This window comes from Onychomys torridus, chromosome 4 (assembly GCF_903995425.1).
Source record: "Onychomys torridus chromosome 4, mOncTor1.1, whole genome shotgun sequence".
Classification (NCBI taxonomy): domain Eukaryota; kingdom Metazoa; phylum Chordata; class Mammalia; order Rodentia; family Cricetidae; genus Onychomys; species Onychomys torridus.
Window position 1 is genome coordinate 47,065,913 of NC_050446.1, and position 17,578 is coordinate 47,083,490.

A 17,578-nucleotide genomic window follows, 5' to 3' on the forward strand; every position below is an offset into this window, starting at 1 on the left:
TGTTGGGGTCGTGGCCAAGGATTAATGAAGTTCGATAGCCCTCTCACCCCACATCCTCATCCTCACACCCTGTCTTTAGCCTAGACCTGGGGTAACATTGGCTGCTATAAGCTGGAGATTCTGAGATGACTTGAAGCTGACTCACACAGAGCTCAACGCTAGAGGAAATGAAGTCTGTGTCCCTTCCTGACTGTAAGTGGTTGTGAAGGACTCATTGTGAGCCTTTTGCATTGATGGAGTCACTTTACATATTAATAATTCTAGCCTAACATTGCAGATGGCATTGCTTAAGGAATAGGGTGAAATATATTGTTAAGAACTAGAAACTGGGTGTGGTGCCTCATGCCAGTTTCAATCCCAGCATTCAGGAGGTGGAAACAGGAAGATCAAAATCCCAAGGACATCCTTGGCTACCTAGAAGCTTGAAGTCAGCCTGGGCTACTTGAGAACCTGTGAAGATAATGACAATTATTAGACTCAATGCAGCACAGAGACACATGCCTGAAGTCCCAACATCTAGAAGGTGACTATGGCTTCCAGGCCAGCACAGGCAACAGAGCAAGACCTGGTCTCAACTCCCGTCCTCCCCCCGGCAAAAGAGAGAAAAACAAAAGAACAAACAAGCTTGAAACTTAAGCATGCACTCTTGTTTTTCTCTTTATCTCCTTCCTCAGTTTCAACTATCATTACGGAAGAAACTGTCACAGCTGTTAACCGTAAACCTTGTTCTTCCGGTGGCAGCGGTGGCCTACAGGTGACATGACTCTGGTGCCGCTCATCTCTGCTTCCTTCCAAGTGCTTTCCCACTAGTGTTCTTGCAAACATCTTCCCCCCTGCTTTTCTCTACGTAAGAGGAGAGATGATTAAGAATCTAGTGGCTGCAGTGTTAGCCCAGGCATGTTTCTACCCTGGAGCAATCGCTCACTCTTGATGAGGCTGTAGTTTACTGTGAGATAAAGTTTTTGTATCATCGAGTCTTGATTTTGAAAAAGTGCCTTCAACTATTTCTTCAAAATTTGGACCTTATTCTCCTTTGGCATAATTACAGCACATGGAAGTTTTCAACAGATCTTGGCCTCTGCCATGTGGGTTGGGGTGTTGAGATCGTTGGGTGGGTTCTTGCAAGTGGCAAGAGCCCAGTAGTAGGGTTCAAACCCTGACGCTGGTGGACTTGAGCAAGTCGAGGTTACCATTCCCAGCACATTCTCAGAAGTTCCAAGGGTTTGTGGTTTCTCCATTCCCTGAGTCATCTCCAGGAGACCAGGCAATTGTGGCCAGCTCAGGAGACCAGGCAGTCAGGGACAGCTCAGGAGACCAGGCAGTTAGGGCCAGCTCTCCTGGCATTTAAGTTTCTTTGTAGGATGGAAGGGTTTCCCAGTGAGAAATGTTGGCCACCATTATTTTAAAAATGAATATATTTGCGTGTGTATGTGTGTGAGTGAGTGTGTGTGTTCACGCTTGCATGACAGCACGTGTGTGGAGATCAGAGGACAACTTTATGGCGTTGGTTCTCTCCTTCTACCTTTGTGTGGGTTCCAAGGACCAAACTCAGGTCATCAAGCTGGTACAGCAAGCGTCTTTACCACCTAAGCCATCTGCCAGCCCCAAAGAAGCCTTTAAAAGTTGGAAATCACAGGTGACATAGCACTGTGAACTACTTCAACTGTCTCTCTCCCAGCCAGAAAACTAGAATCAGTCTACATGTACACAACAGGTGAATGGCTAAATTAACTATAATATGTCCACATTGTAGACCATTATTTAGGTATGGCGTTGACATGAGATGGTGTTCAATTTGTATTCCAGGATGGAAAAAAAATAAGAGCCAGGACACTTACATATAGCATATAGTCTCATTTCTACTGCCCCAAACTACAAAAATGAAGGTTAATATACCATAAAATGTATATTGTACTTATATCACAAACATAAGTACATATATATTAAGAACAAGTGTAATAAATGCATATAAAAAGTCCAAAGCAGGAGCACTCACAACACAGCTATCAGGTGGAGGATGGATTAAGCATTGGAATGGGGGAATCTTGTTTTTCACTCTATTATTCCTGTATTGGGGGATTTTTTAAAACATAGTGAAATGGAATCATGTAATACAAATAAATAGAAACATTTTAAAATAATTAAGTTTTGGTGTATAAGATGCAATGCCGGGCAATAAGCCATGTTGCCTAGGATTGGAGTAGGATACTGAGGGCCAGATACAGGCGCATGCCTAACTACTTAGCTCCATTAATGGGCTCTACTAATTGCAATCAGAATGGCATCTCCACCGCTGTAGTTAATACTTTCTCAACAGTTTGATTGCACTTGAATGTCTTGCTTTATTGCTTTTATGAGTAAATAAGAAGAGTCCCTTCTGAACACATTCTGAGGTTATTTTAAACTGATGTTAACTACAGCTAGGGACCATACTTTTTATCTTCTCCCTATGCCCCCTTTCCTTCCCTAACACCCTCCTCCTTTGCAACTGCTGTATGGCCCCTCTGCTCAGTACCTGTCTCAAAATTCATAGCCCCCAGAGACCCAGTTTGGCCTCGTGGAGAGACCTCTTCACAACCTTGCTGAATGTGTTCCCTGTGTTTGATAATTTCACTTTGTTCCTTCACGAGGGTTGCTTGCTAATTGATTTTTTGGCATTTTTTTTTTTGCATATGTGTTCACCTAATTTGTCTCACAGAGTAATAGACTCTTCATGAATAGAAAGCTGTAGAGTATGCAGACGTTGAAGAAAGAAATGTCTTAACTTAAAACTGGACTCTTCCACTTTTCCTGGATACTTTTAAGGGAGAAAAAAGGTTATGTTTTGTAGGTTTTTATTTTATTTCCATGTGGTGTTTGTTTGTTTTTGTTTTTGTTTTTTGGAGAGAGGGAGAGCTAATATATGTTGGGTGGGTTGGGAGTTTGGAAAGTCCTAGGAGGAACTGGGTGGGGAAAACATGATCAATGTATAATGCATAAATATTTTTTCAATAACAAATAACTAATAAAATACAACCCAATTAAAAAGTGAAGCATAGAAGTGAACAGAAGTGAAGCACAGGGTCTCACTGTGTAGCCAAGGTTGGTCTCAAACTCAACATCCTAAGTGCTGGGATTATAGTAACACACCACCATCCCAGCTGAAAAATTTTTGGAAGCTATATTTTTCTCAGTTCTGATATTATAGAATTTGGAAGCTGGTGAGGTGACCTGTAAAGTGAGGCATTCAGCTGGAGCTTTGGGGACCAAGAATTCAGTATGACTCATATTGGCCTTCATCTTCTGTCTCCAGGCCACCAGTGTATATAATGTACTGACATCAGCTATGTCTACAATGGAACTTATGTCATTGTTGGTTTATAATTGTTGGATACTGTGATAGTGTATACTGATTGTCAACTGACTGGGTATAAAGTCATGTTGGAGGCAAATCTCTAGGCATGTCTTTGAGGGATTATCTTGATCAAGTTAACTGAACATGGAAGACACGGCCACCCCTCTGCCACCACCACCATCAATGTGGGCAGCATCATTCCTTAGGCTGGTGTCCTGGATAGAAAGGAGAAAGCAGGCTTCCTGACTGGGGACACAATGAGACCAGCTGCTTCTCACTCCTGTGTGGTGATATTTTATTTGTACTGAAATGTGATTTTATTTGTATATTAATAAAGTTGCCTTGGGGTCAGAGCAAGCTATAGCAGAAGCTGGGCGGTGGTGGTGCAAGCCTTTAATCCCAGCACTTGGTAGGCAGAGCTAGGTGGATCTCTGTGTGTTCAAGGATACAGCCAGCATGGCGACACACGCCTTTAATCTCAATACCAACCATAGAAGACCTGGAGGTCTGTACAGACAGGCAGTGACGAGGAGGTCATGTGGTTGGGTTTACAACCAATGAGAAGGCAGAACAGAAAGTCTATAAAAAAGAGAAAAACACAGGAAGTAGGTCTCTTGCGGAGAGGAAAGACAGAGCAGCAGTGAAGGGTAAGGTTTTCAGCTCTCTGCTATTGCTCTGACCTCTTGGCTTTTAACTCTGCAATTGGCTCTGTGTTTCTTATTTAACAAGACGGTTACATCTACACTCCTGTGATTCCCCCATCACAATGGACTGTCCCTCAAGCTGTGAGCCCCAATAAACCCTCCCCTCCTGAAGTCACTTTTGTCAGGTAGTTTGTTGCAGAAACAAGACAAGTAGCAAACACAGACATGTTCAAGTATGTGGGGGGGGGGATATGTGGACTTCAGAAGTGAAGACTGGGGATTATATTGTCAAGTTCAACACAAGTCGGCATTCTTTGATTCACTATCACCCTGATTACTGCGAATGATTTATTTGGAATCTGCTTTCATCCAAGAGAGCTTTTCTATGTATTGTGCTACTTTGGGGGCCAAGTTGTATTTATTCCTGGAACTATTACTTACTTACAACACATATGTATTTAATCATGTAGTCACTTATTCATCAAAAAATTTACAGAATAATGGGTCTGAAGAGACAGCTTAGTGGTTAAGAATATGGGCTGCTCTTCCTATTCCCAGTACCCACATTGTGGTTCACAAATGGTTGTAACTCTAGTCCTGAGGGATCTGGTACCCACTTCTAGCCTCTGAGGCAGGAGCATACATGTGGTAGGTACATAGACATACAGGCAGGCAACACATCCATAAACATAAAAATAAATAAATGTTTTAACTATAGAATATTATATTAAGCATGATAGCTAGGCATGAAGAATGACGAGAGCCCACCAGGTGACCAACTGGGTCAATCCACCATGTCCAATGGTCCTGAGGCAGTAAAGGAGAGAACCTGTTGGGAGGTACAGGTTCTGAGTGGAGGACATGGTTTGAAATAGGATTGGGAGGAAAGATAACCTGTATATTCTAATAAAGGTGTTGAGATTTGGTCAAGCTGGCAGTGAGGATCTGCAAGGAAATTTGAGCAAGGTCAGACAAGGTGAAATGTGTGTGTTATGAGGCAGTTTTAGCCACTGGATACCAGTTGGACTGCAGAGGATGAAATGGAGGGCTGGAGGAAAACACAGGTTTCTGGGGAAGTATGGGCTGAGATGATGTATGGCTGGTTTGGAATAGGAAAGAGGGACGCCGAAGTAGAGTAGAGAGGACGTGGTGCTTGATTGATGTATTAGGTCTCTGTTATTGTCATAGCAAATTACCCTGAACTTCGTGGCTTAAAACAATCCAAATTTATTATCTCACAGTTCTGTAGCCTGGAAATCCGATGTGACTCCACTGCGCTAAAACCAAGCATTCAGCAGGGCTGCGTTCTTTTCCAAGGCTTGGGGGAGAATTTGCTTTCTCATCACTCAGGTTACAAGCATAATTCCTTTCCATGTGTCCCTCTGGTTTTTCTGAGTAACAGTTGGTGCTCAGCCCCATGTCACAAGGGCCTGCCTGCGTTCCTAGCTTCCCAGCCCCCCCAATCCATCTTCAAAGGCAGCAGGAATGAGCTGTGTTTCTTTCACACCGACTCTCTACCTCTTGCTTTGTGTGTGTGTGTTTATGTGTGAAGGTGTCTCTGTGTGTGTGCATGAATGCATACACGAGTGTGCATATAGAGGTCAGAGGTCAACCTCACATAGCTTTAGTGTTGTCTGTGACCATGGGACTATCTTTGTAGGAGTTCAATTTTGGGTTCAGACCTCAGGCATTGAGGCAGGCAAACTCTGTCACTTTCCGTCAGATTCATCTTCTTCTTACATCATATTGAAGTGCCTATACATTTTATTCTAAGGAGAGCTGGTTTTCTGCATCATGGACAGCTAGCCCCCAAATTCCTACACCAGCAGGCCCCAGCACATAGGATAAAGAAGTAGAGAAGAAAGAGGGTAGCGTGTCTCTTCTCTCTGAGTAGACTCTTTGGAAACACCATAGAGCAATTTGACTTGTACATCATCGGTCAGAATTCAGTCATGCAGCCACATCCAGGGTTAAGATGCCCAGGAAATTGTAGCCTTTGTTATGGTAGCAATATCAGAGTAAAACCTGTGCCATATGAAATGGGAGGGGAATAGATACTGAGAGGTGTATTGTAATCACATTATCTGGAACATTTTTAAAAAATCTCTAGCTGTTCTTATGACTTTCCATTCCTCTGTCCCTCGAAGCCGAGCAGTATTCTGCTTTAGAAAGCAGTTAAGTACTCAAACAAAATGTACAGTCATGACTTGGGTGTGTGGAAATGTTCTTTTATTTACTGAACTCAATTTACCCACCAGCCCCTGTTTCCACTAATGGCAAGGAGTACAGTCAGATCACTTCGGCTTTGTGCATGTGACCATGACTGTGTGTCCAAGGAAGGGTGCGTGTGCCCATGCACACTCATGTAGACATCAAAGAGAGATGTCTGGTGTTTTCCTCTGTTGTCTTCCATTTTGTTTTTTGAGACAAGGTCTTTCACTGAACCTGAACTTCTCCATTTCAGCTAAGCTCACTGCTCAGTGAGCTCCCAAGATGTGCCTGACTCCACCCCCTCCCTGTGTATGCAAGCCTGGCTTTTCCATGGGTTCCGGGGATTCAAATGCAGACTCCCTTGCTTGCACAACAAGCACCCTGAGTCACCCCTGAGCCCCACTTCTGTTGTATAGATGAATCTCTTTTCAGAACTAGTAGATAAATTCAAGTCTCTACCTTTTCTCCTTTGCTGCTTTCTCACCGGGGTGGGGTGGGGGTGGTCGAGAGAGCCACTTACCTAGGAACTTTCCTGTTATGCCCTGTTCTCATGGGCCTCCTGTGATCAGGCATGGAATATGTCTGCCTCCCTCTGGGAAGCTCCTAGAAGCTGGGGCACTGTTTGGAGGCTTTCAATTTCTCCTCTGCCTATTGCAGAGGTTGGCATGTAGCAAACAGTTAAAATGTGACTGATGCAATCATGAGCATGCTTTAGATGCATCATATAATTAATTCAAATGGCATCATAATGATCTGAAAACCCTGCATAATTAAAAGTCGACTTCTCTACAGCCCCCTAGCATTATGCTTATAGCCTTCTTACAGCACCCATAATCCTCTGCTCTCAGATACAATGGCTTGTGTGTTTGTCTGGCTGCTCATTAGAGTGTCTCTTCTTGAAGAATGCCCCTGCTCTTTGTGCCTCTCACTAGTGCTGAGGTCAGGACAAAGTCCCCTTCAGTCTGGGAAAATGAGTGACCACAGGAGAAGAGGCTGGCTCTGTGAGTCTCCACAAGTGAATGATTCCCACCTGGGAAAGAGCAATTTTCCCCCCTCAGCTGCTTAGAAGGGCATCAACGAACATTAATTGATATTTTGCCCTTTACCAAACCTCAGTTTATTTTAATGCAAAGCCTTGCTTTTGTTTTTCAGAAATCCTCCACCCACTTTGCTGCACCCAGAAGCATGGTGTGAGGAATTTAACCACTTCATTTCACAGTGAGTATTTCTATGTATGTATGCAGCAAAGTCTTGATCTACGATTTCTGAAACCCAAGCTATGGAATGTGCTTGGTCCTAGCTGGGCCCACTAGTGTGTTACAACCCAGGGGTTGTCCTAGTGAATGGCCTCAGGAGCTCCCACAGAATCTGAAGACTAAGGGTTTCCAGCTGATTCAGCTGTTATCAGTCCTCATTATCACACGACCTGCAAAACAGGTAGATGATGCACATGTATAACTGATGCACATCTGCAACTGATGCCTACGATGTGGGCAGAGAGACACAGAAAACTGCTGTCTTTGCAGGTATGGCAGCTAGGTCTTTGGGCTTTGTTCTAGGATTTTCAACACAGGACTCAAGTTTCAGTTTCCAAGATGATGGGGGAAGCAAAGTAGGATCTTTGGCCTAAGGCATCAAGATGAGGTGTCCTAACCAACACACAAGGTCTGGAGAGCAAGAGGAAAACCCTGCAGGATGGTGTGAGGCCCCTGATGGCCCCACCAGGCCAGACTTACTAAGACGATAGAACCAACATAGAGACCAAAGGGTGACTCAGAGCTGAGATCTTAGGTTTGGGGCCTAGTCCTAGGAGAGGGCCACACTGGTACCAAATGCATCTAAGATGCTCGTTCAGCTTGAGGAGGCCCCAAATCCCCAAGTGAAGACTCAGTTAGTAATAGAGTAAGAACCAATTATTAGAAGCCACTACCAGGTATTAGAACTGGCAATAGATGCCCCAACACTTGGCTTTCCAAACTAGAGCTTCAGAGACTGTGGGAGGAGAAAGTAAATGACCCAAAGTGCTGATAAATAGGGAAGGAAAACAAAATACACATTTTTTTTTTCTCATTTATGCCTATGTGTTGTCTCATCTTCCACAGAGTCATGGTAACAAACCAAACAGGATCATCCTCCTTAATATCTGTCTAGCTCGACAATCTTCATCCACAGTCATTAAACCCAAAGAGCCCTGAAAATAGAAGTTATTTGTAGTTGAGTCATCCAGCAGCTAAACTTGACCTTATGTGAACTGATGTGGGGGCAATGTGTGCCCTGAACTGATGTGGGGCTATTTATAGTCATTATCTTTCTTAATGTGAATATTCATGTGTTTCAATGCAGATATATTCCTATTTGATGATAGTGTCCTGTCCCAGATCTTTCTGCCTTGTTACATAATGTGCAGCCAATGTGCTGGTTTAGCTGTCAGAAATTTGATCAAATTTAGAATTCTAAACATGTTTGACCCCAAAGGAGTTTGTATGAGAGCTTGAGTTTGTATTTCATTTCCATTTCAAATGCAACAGAGCTCAGGGTCCCGAAAATTGTTTGTTTATCTAATCCCTCCTGGACCTGCGCCACGTCCCTTGGAAGGTGACTGTGAGGTTTAGGGCCAAGGGAAAACTCAGAGAGTAGCATTGGAGGGTGAGGTACAGGGCCAAGGCTAGAGGGCATAGCCTTGCTCCTCAGCCCAGATTCGTCATTTTTGCCCTAACTGCAGAATGCATGGGGGCTGCCTTAAGTTAGAATGACTGGCTACAGGCACTTTCTAGGCGGGCAGCGCTCACATGGGAGCCAAGAAGACCACTTCCTGGAATCTGGGAACCACAGGAAGAGGTGGAGGAAACTGAAGAGCCAAGGACACTCTAGTGACTTGCGATCACATTTTAGAGCACCCCACACACAGAGAGAAATCTCTCTGGATCCAAAGAATTTCCCTTTCATCCCATTGCTGTGCCCATAACCTTGACCAACCTTCTCTGAAGCTGGCCTAGAAAACTCCATTACATATTCACAGATACACTTCCCACTCTACCATGCCGCAAAGATGTGATTTGACTCACAAGTTCTACTTAAGTGTGTTTATCTCAAGAGTATGGTTGTAGTCTTAAACCAGTACTGTTCCTGAGGATTTAAGGATAAGGTACATACTTGATGGTAAGTGAAAACTTTTAGGGTCACCCTTGCTATAGAATATCTCCTTCTTCTTATGTTCCCTTCTGACAAATCCCATGGGAGGCCAATTCCAATCTGATTACATTTTCCAACTTTGATATTTTCAGGAGTACTCATCCCAAGCTACTTTAGACCTTGAGAGCTCTGGAACACTGGAAAGGTGGGGGTAGGTGCAGTAGGGGAGCAAACATAGAAAACAGTATCTTTAAGAATACATGTATTAAGAGCAAAGGAAAAAGTACATCTTAATGAGAACACAGGAAAATTCTGACAGGTTCTAATGAGGCAGGAAGGCAAATGGAAATCGGGTGATTACGTGCTTTATCGTTGATTTGAGATATGGAAATGCTTCATCATCCCCCACCCACACACACACACACACACACACACACACACACACACACACACACACTCTTCTCTCTCCACTTCTCTCCATCTTTAGTTATTGAGGATTAAACCTAAGACTTCAGGTAGACTAGGAAAGTTCTCCACCCCTGAGCTATCTATCAGTCATCAGGTTGCCCAGGCTGGCTGGAACTCACTCTGAATCCTAGGCAGATCTTGAATTTGTAATTCTCCTGTCTCCATTTCCCATGGAGCTGGCATTCTAGGACTGTGCCACCAGGCCCAGCAATCTTCTCTTTCTTTAATGTATTGTCTTATTTCCTCATTAGCAAAAATATTACATGTGGTCCCAAGGTTTTTCTGGATCACACACCTCCAATCCTATTTTCTCCATAGCATTAAGATTCTTTAGCCATGGATTCTCTTCTACACTCCTTTTTAGTTATAAATATGAACATTGGACACTAATCATAACATTTCACATCTTAGGATAGTGTGATGGTTATCTTTGACTGTCAACTTTACACAACCTAGAGTCATCTGGGAAGGTAGTCTCAATGATGGGTCGTCTACATTTGATTGGCATGTGGTCATGCCTGTGGGGGATTGTCTTAACTAAGTTAATTGATGTGGAAAGACCTAGCCTACTGTGTGCAGTACCATTCCCTAGGCAGGGTTTTTTTTTGTTGTTGTTGTTTTTTTGTTTTTTTTGAGACAGGGTTTCTCTGTGTAGCTTTGCGCCTGTCCTGGAACTCACTCTGTAGTCCAGGCTGGCCTTGAACTCAGAGATCCGCCTGGCTCTGCCTCCCAAGTGCTGGGATTAAAGGCATGCACCACCACCGCCCAGCTGGCAGGGGGTCTTGAACTGTATAAAAGCAGAGAAATCATAGTGAGCACAAATAAGCAAGCAAGTGATCATGCGTGTATCCATTTTCTCTCTGCTATTGGTTGTGAATAGGATGTGACTGCATGATTTAAGCTCCTGCTGGGATGAACTTCCCACAATGATGGTCTGTCTCCTGGAATTGTTAGCTAAAATAAACCCCTTCTCCTCTATATTGCTTAGCAACAGAAATAAAACAGATAGAAACCAGTGTGCTATTTCCAAATAATGCCCCCCTCATAGGATTTACCTGTCTCAGGCTGTCCTCAGATTTGATATATAGCTACTGTTGGTCTTGAATTTCTTATCCTTCTGCTTCTACCTACTGAGTACTGAGATTACAGCCATGAACTACCATGCCTGGTTTATGTAAGTAGAGGACATACTGGGCAAGTACATTTAAAAACTCTGCTACATCCCTAGTTCCACCCTTTGAATTTGTAGATAAGAATGAGTGCTCCAGCTTGCCCTTACTCAGCTACCAAATATACTACGACCAAATGCGATTTTATTAGACTTGTTCAAATCTGCAGTTAACTGTAAACAACAACACACTTTGCATTTGAAATGTCTATTTAGAGAGCTTTGGTTTGCTTTTATACTTATTGTCTCATACTGAGAAAAATGAATGAGGAATTAACATCTTCCAACTATAAGCTTTTCATCTTTGCAGGTACTAGTTGGGAAAGAAAATATCTGAGAGTTTTAGTGAAATTGTTTTAAAGGGGAATCATTCAGATTATTGATTCAGTTTCCTTTATAGAACAAGCCACAGAGTACTGTATGAAAATAAACTGCTTATTCTCTAAAAATAAACAAGACTAGAACTATCTTCTTTAAAAGGTTTTTTTTTTTGTTGTTGTTGTTGTTGTTGTTTGTTTTTTGTTTTAATGTGTGTGTGTGCTTTGTGCACATGAGTGCAGACGCCCTTGGAGACCAGCAGAGGGCATTAGATCCCCTGGAGCTGGAGTTACAGGCAGTTGTGAGCTGCTGATGCGGTTTTTGGTGGCTAAACTCTGGTCTTTTGCAAGAGCTTTATGCATTCTTATCCTCTGAGCCATCTCTTTCACCTGACTGTAAATACCTATTTGTTTTTGTTTTGTTTTGTTGTTGCTGTTGTTTTTCCGAGATAGCGTTTCTCTGTGTAGCCCTGGCTGCCATGGACCTCACTCTGTAGATCAGGCTGGCCTTGAACTCAGGTCTGCCTGCCTCTGCCTCCCAAGTGCTAGGATTAAAGGTGTGTGCCACCACTGCCTGACTTAACTTTCTTCTCTCTCTCTCTCTCTCTCTCTCTCTCTCTCTCTCTCTTTCTCTCTCTCTCACCATGAGAATGTTCAGCTAGAGGTGAGACTGGCTAAAATCCTTGAGGTCCACACACCTATGACCCAGTTCCTCCAGCCAGGCCCCACCTTCAAAAGGCTTCACAACCTCCTCACAAAGTGCCATTGGCTGCAGACAGAGCATTCAAAACACAGGAGTCTGTGGGACACACTTTATATACAAACCATAGGAGTAGCTAGTACTGCTCACTAGAGGGCCCGGATGACACACTACTGATTGCGCGGTATCTGGCTGCTGCCTATAGCAGCGTAGTAGAGAGGGCAGGGATGCTGAGATATGGGTTTGTGCTTTTCAGGTTTGTTTCCAGTCTCCTTATTTGGAGACAGCAGAGAGAAACACACACACACACACACACACACACACACACACACACACACACAAATTTTTTTTAAAGGCTTAAAAGCCTAAAATCCTATTAGCAAACCTGTCTTGGAGTTAAAAAGAGAAAAAAGGAAGCCCCCATCACCCTGGTTGGTTCTGAACCTTGGTTGTTGGTGATAATTGACTCATTCATATGAGTTAGTTACACATTTGTCAAAGCATGCTTCCTGACAGCTTAGTTATGATAAATTAAACACGGTGCTCATGTAAATTCTGCACTGCTCTTTATCCATAGGCTGGGACCCTGCCTGATTTTTTTTTTCTTTTTGTCATTGCTATAATATGTGCCTGGCTTTGCAGTGATTTCATTATCAGCCCTTTCCCCTTTGGCTAAAGCTATTTGCATAACAAGTCTATCAGGTTCAACTACCTGCCAGACTTCTCCCGAGTTAAGAGGCTCCCTGCAGAAATAGCCTTTTGATAAGATAACAATAATTTTCATTTGCTGACTCCACCTTGGTCCCCAGGGATGCCTCCTTCCCCTCTTAAGTTCAACCTAACTTAAGGCCTTTGGTCTAAGAAGTAAAGAACACCTTTCCGACCGAAAGGTCTTAGTGAGCTATGCGCTTTCATTTTGTCTCTCAAACTTGTGAGGTTTTTATTAGGAGTTGGTTTCAGGACATCAGTGGCTCTGAGCTGATTAGTGAGACAATAAAGATGCATTTGCTTTTGTTCGGGGCAAATCCACCAAGAGCATCCTGACTGCTCAGCCCAGTGATGAGGCTGTGTGATCACCCCCATAAAATGCTGTTTGGGGGTGACTGCTCTGGCAGCATAGGGAAGAAAAAGTATTGTTTCTTTCTCACTCACTCCAAGATGCAAGGTGGACACTCATCTGACAAATGTCTTTAATGCAAACGTTATGTGACTTTCAGAAATCATGTGACTTTCAGAAATGACGTTCTAAAGACCCTGGGAACCTGGGTGTCCCTTGGTTTTCCGAAGTATGCAAAAGTACAGCTGAGCAAAAGGGAGTCGGACCTATTGGTAACAGACTGGGGGACTCAGCGAAGTGTCTCCTTAGCTTCTCATTATAACCTTCGTCTTGGGTTTTTAATAGGGAAACTCAGAAGGATCCTCCTCAATTTGTAAACAGTTCCCGTTTGGGGGTGTTTCTGGTCCTTCAGTCAATAGCCAACATGCAAGAATGTCTCCCTCCTTGACTGAGCACATGCCTGAGCCCTCCCAGCCAGTCACAGAATATTGGGGTACTTTTTTAGATGACACTCAGATAGGTAGAAGCAGCTGCCCCGAATAGTATTAGAATGTTATTACTGACCTGGGCAAAGGGTGTTTAAACATATTTAACCTTTTAAGACTGTGACCCAGATTTACAGCTCCTGCTTCCTCTGCAGGTCTCCCGTTGACTGGCTGTTTCCTTTGCTTGAACTGAATTTCTCTCAAGCCAGCAGCTCTGAGCTCTGTCTTTCTCCACTCTGCATTTCAAACTGCTTAATTCTACCCGGCTTTACAACATCAGCGAACTATGCACAATAATACATACCCTAACCTAGTGACTTATTACAGTCCGCAGAATTCTCAGGCTTCTACGTCTTGTTAGAATCCCAGGAACCATACAAACGGTTAGTTCCTCCAGAAGGAGAGTGAGTCCACCATAACCTTTATTTACATCACTTCACACGTTGGTAACTTTAATTAAAATGAGCAGCAGTATCTCCAGTGATACACTCTCCATTTTGGATTTATTGAGCCAATGATTAGCAATTGTGGCTTCTTGAATTAATTAGCATCACTTGAGCTACAGGGAATTAGTAGATTAGTTTAAAACTCACAGAAAAGGTTGGAATACTCTAAATTAAAACCTGATAAACTCTCCTTTGCCCTCTTCATGGGAATTGATCTGTAGACTTATAAATGAAAACTGACTCTTTCCTGATTTTGAAAATTTGGGATTTTTCCCTATTTCATGAGAAGAATAAAGTTATACCAGCAAGTGGTAAGGCTCAGTATTCTTACTAACCGCCTCTAGGGGTCTGGAGGGAGAATGGGTGGAATCCACAAGGTGGTGTCATAACAGAAGGGGGTCTGGAGCTGAGGAGGGCTTGTTGTCATAACTCCATCCAGGCTGGTCTGGAAGAGATGGAAAATGGGCCACTGGTGGGAATAGTGGAGTGGCTGTGTGGCTAGCTCTTTAGTCGTTAACACACAGAACTTTCACCCCTCAAGACTGCACATGCTGTTCCTCTGTCCCAAACACTCTTCCCTCTACTCCTCACCTGGAGCCTGCCTGCTCAGATAGCACTGTCTCTGAGACAGGAGTTACCCACATCCCCCTAGTGCCTGTCACTGTCTGATCATACTGGATGGAAGGATTCAAAGCCGGTGTCCTGCCCCTCTGGAACGGCACCACCCAGAAAATGTTCAACAGAGCCCTGGGATAAACACATGAGCAGTTAAGAGAACTGAGAAATGAGAACCAGACCCTGGTCTTGTGCTGCAGACAAGTATGGGACATTTTCCTGTTATGTGAATGTTAGGTTTGACAAGGCCTGGACTTGTGAGAGACAGGGACTTGAAGCCCAGCTCCACAGAGTAAAGTAGGAAAGAGCAGCTGAATTTTCAGTGTCACAGATGGCAAAGAGGGGGAAAGACAAATTGTAAGTTTGTTTTTGCTGGAAGCACAGGGCTCTGGGAAATGGAATTCGTTATAAATCCCCGTGTTCTACAAGAAAGGAAAGTGGAGGCCTAGGGAGATGGCTCAGTCGGTCAGAGTGCTTGCTGCCCAAGCCTGCCAACCTGAGTTCAAGCCCTAGAATACATGTAAAAACTGAATGTGGTGGTGTGCACTTGTAATCTTGACACTTCTACCGGAAGATGGAGATAGAGAGACAGGAATTCCGTGGAAGATCTCTGGCCAGGCAGACTAAAGTACACACCACAGTGGCAGAAACAAGAGACCCTGCCTCAAAACAGAGTGGAAGACTTCCAAAAATTGTTCCTTGATCTCCATCTATCCTCTGGACTCCACATACACAGGCATGTGTATGACTGCATTCACACACATGGGTGGAATGAGGAAGGAAGGGAGGATGTCCCTCCGGGGGTTCTTCCCAAGAGCTGTGACATTCTCCTGTGTCCCCATAGCACCCAGCTGCCTACTTTCTCCTCTGTTCCCTGGCTGGTGCTGTTCCCAAGGTCCCCCCCTTCCACAGCGGGGCTTCCACAGGCGGGGAGGGGTGAGGGGAAGCAGGTCAGAAGGAAGGCTGGCTCTGGATCACTTAGAAATGTAATTAGAAAAGGAAATGTAGATCCATGTGACCAGTCCTACATTTTTCCAGCCTGCTGGTGACTTTTAGATGGGATAAAAATAGCAAACATAGCCCTTTGGCTGGAAGAAAAGGTTTTGTGCGTGTGTGTGTGTGTGTGTGTGTGTGTGTGTGTGTGTGTGTGTGTGTGTTTTGTGGATTTATTATTTACAAGAGTAGCATTAAATACAAGCGGTTTCCAGGCCTCCTATTCTATTTTATGTGTTTTCTTGTTATTTTAATTCAGAATTTCCTAAGATTATCAAATGCATGATACTTAGCTGCCATACTGGGTTAAAAAGTGAGGAAAATCATAGTTGGAATTTTTTGCTGTTGTTGTTATTGAGGCAGGTCTTGTTATTTAGCATAGGTAGCATGGAAATCAAATTCCTCCTGCCTTAGCCTCCTAAATTCTAGGATTACAGACGTACACCATTATGACCAGCATGATTTGATTTTGGATTGAAAGGGTATTTATTGAATTCAAAAATAGTTTTATTTAAAAATAGACATTTTAATGAAATAATAGGAATTCTGTCTTTAAGAAAGTATGGAAGCTTAAATCACCAGGCAGGAACAGCCTCAGAATACTGGCTTTCACCTCGCAGGCTGTGGTTTGAATGGTATCCCTCAAAATCCACATGATTTAACCCTCAGTATCTCAGATGTAACTTTATATGGAAATAGGCCTTTCCGGATGAAATTACTTAAGATGAACTGTAGCATGTTCAAGGCCACTTTAGAAACAGCTAAGCATGGTGACCCATGCCTTTAATCCCAGAAACCCAACCTTTAATACCAGGGAGTAGGGGCAGAAAGAGAAAGGTATATAAGGCGTGAGGACCAGGAACTAAAGAGGAAAAAGCATGTAGTTAGTTAAGCATTTAGGCTTTGGAGCAGCACAGTTCAGCTGAGATTTATGTGGAGGAGGACTCAGAAGCTTCCAGCCTGAGGATCCTGAGGAAACAGGATCACCTGAGGAACTAGCAAGGTGAGATAGCCTTGGCTTGTTCTGCTTCTCTTATCTTCCAGCATTCACCCCAATAACTGGCCTCAGGTTTGTTCTTATTAATAAGAACTCTTTAAGATTCATGCTACAATGAATGCATACTGAGGCAGGATGGGTCTTAACTCATTCTAATAGGTGTCTATATAAAATAGAGAGATTTGGGTGTTGTATTAGTCAGGGTACTCTAGAGCACCTTGGTCAGTGTTTTTTTGTTTTTGTTTTTGTTTTTTTAAGATTTATTCATTTATTATGTATACAGTGTCCTGTCTGCATGTATGCTTGCAGGCCAGAAGAAGGCACCAGATCTCATTACAGATGGCTGTGAGCCATCATGAGGTTGCTGGGAATTGAACCCAGGATCTCTGGAAGAGCAGCCATTGCTCTTAACCCCTGAGCCATCTCTCCAACTTTTGGTCAGTGTTTTATTGCTGTGAAGAGACACCAAGACCATGGCAACTCTTCTAAAAGAAAGTATTTGATTGGGGCTGGCTTACAGTTTCAGAGATTTAGTTCATTTTATCATCATGGTGGCATGCAGGCAGACATGGTGCTGGAGAAGTTGAGAGTTCTACATCAGATCTGCAGGCAGCAGGAAAAGAGAGAGACTCTGTGCTTGGCATGGGTTCCTGAAACCCCAAATGGATTTCTGAAAACCCATCCCCAGTGACAGATTTCACACAACGGTGCTGGTGCGTCAGCGGAAGAGTCACGGCAACTGCAGAACCCAATATTAGTTTTAGAGCTTTAATGGAGGGAATGGGGGGCAGTGGGGGGAAGGGCAGGGGGAGGGAAGCAGGGCAGAGAAAACAGCAGAGAGGAAACAGAAAGAGAGGGTGGGTGTCCATGTGCAGCTTTTTAAGGAGGAGATTGCATGACCACGTGGCAGTATGCAGTACGCCCCCTTGATGATATAAAACATTAGACCCAGAAGAGTGAAAGCAGGATCCTAACACAACAAGGCCACATCTCTTAATCCTTTCGAATAGT

At 43.6% G+C, this 17,578-nt stretch overlaps 1 protein-coding gene across 1 annotated transcript in view; it reads left to right on the forward strand.

The window, feature by feature from the left end:
• Myo3b (myosin IIIB) overlaps positions 1-17,578 on the forward strand; it is a 336,688-nt gene that overhangs the window by 87,620 nt on the left and 231,490 nt on the right. Inside the window, exon 7 of the mRNA XM_036185605.1 lies at positions 7,342-7,407. Coding sequence (XP_036041498.1) covers positions 7,342-7,407 — 66 coding nt within the window. The remainder of the gene's footprint in view (positions 1-7,341; positions 7,408-17,578) is intronic.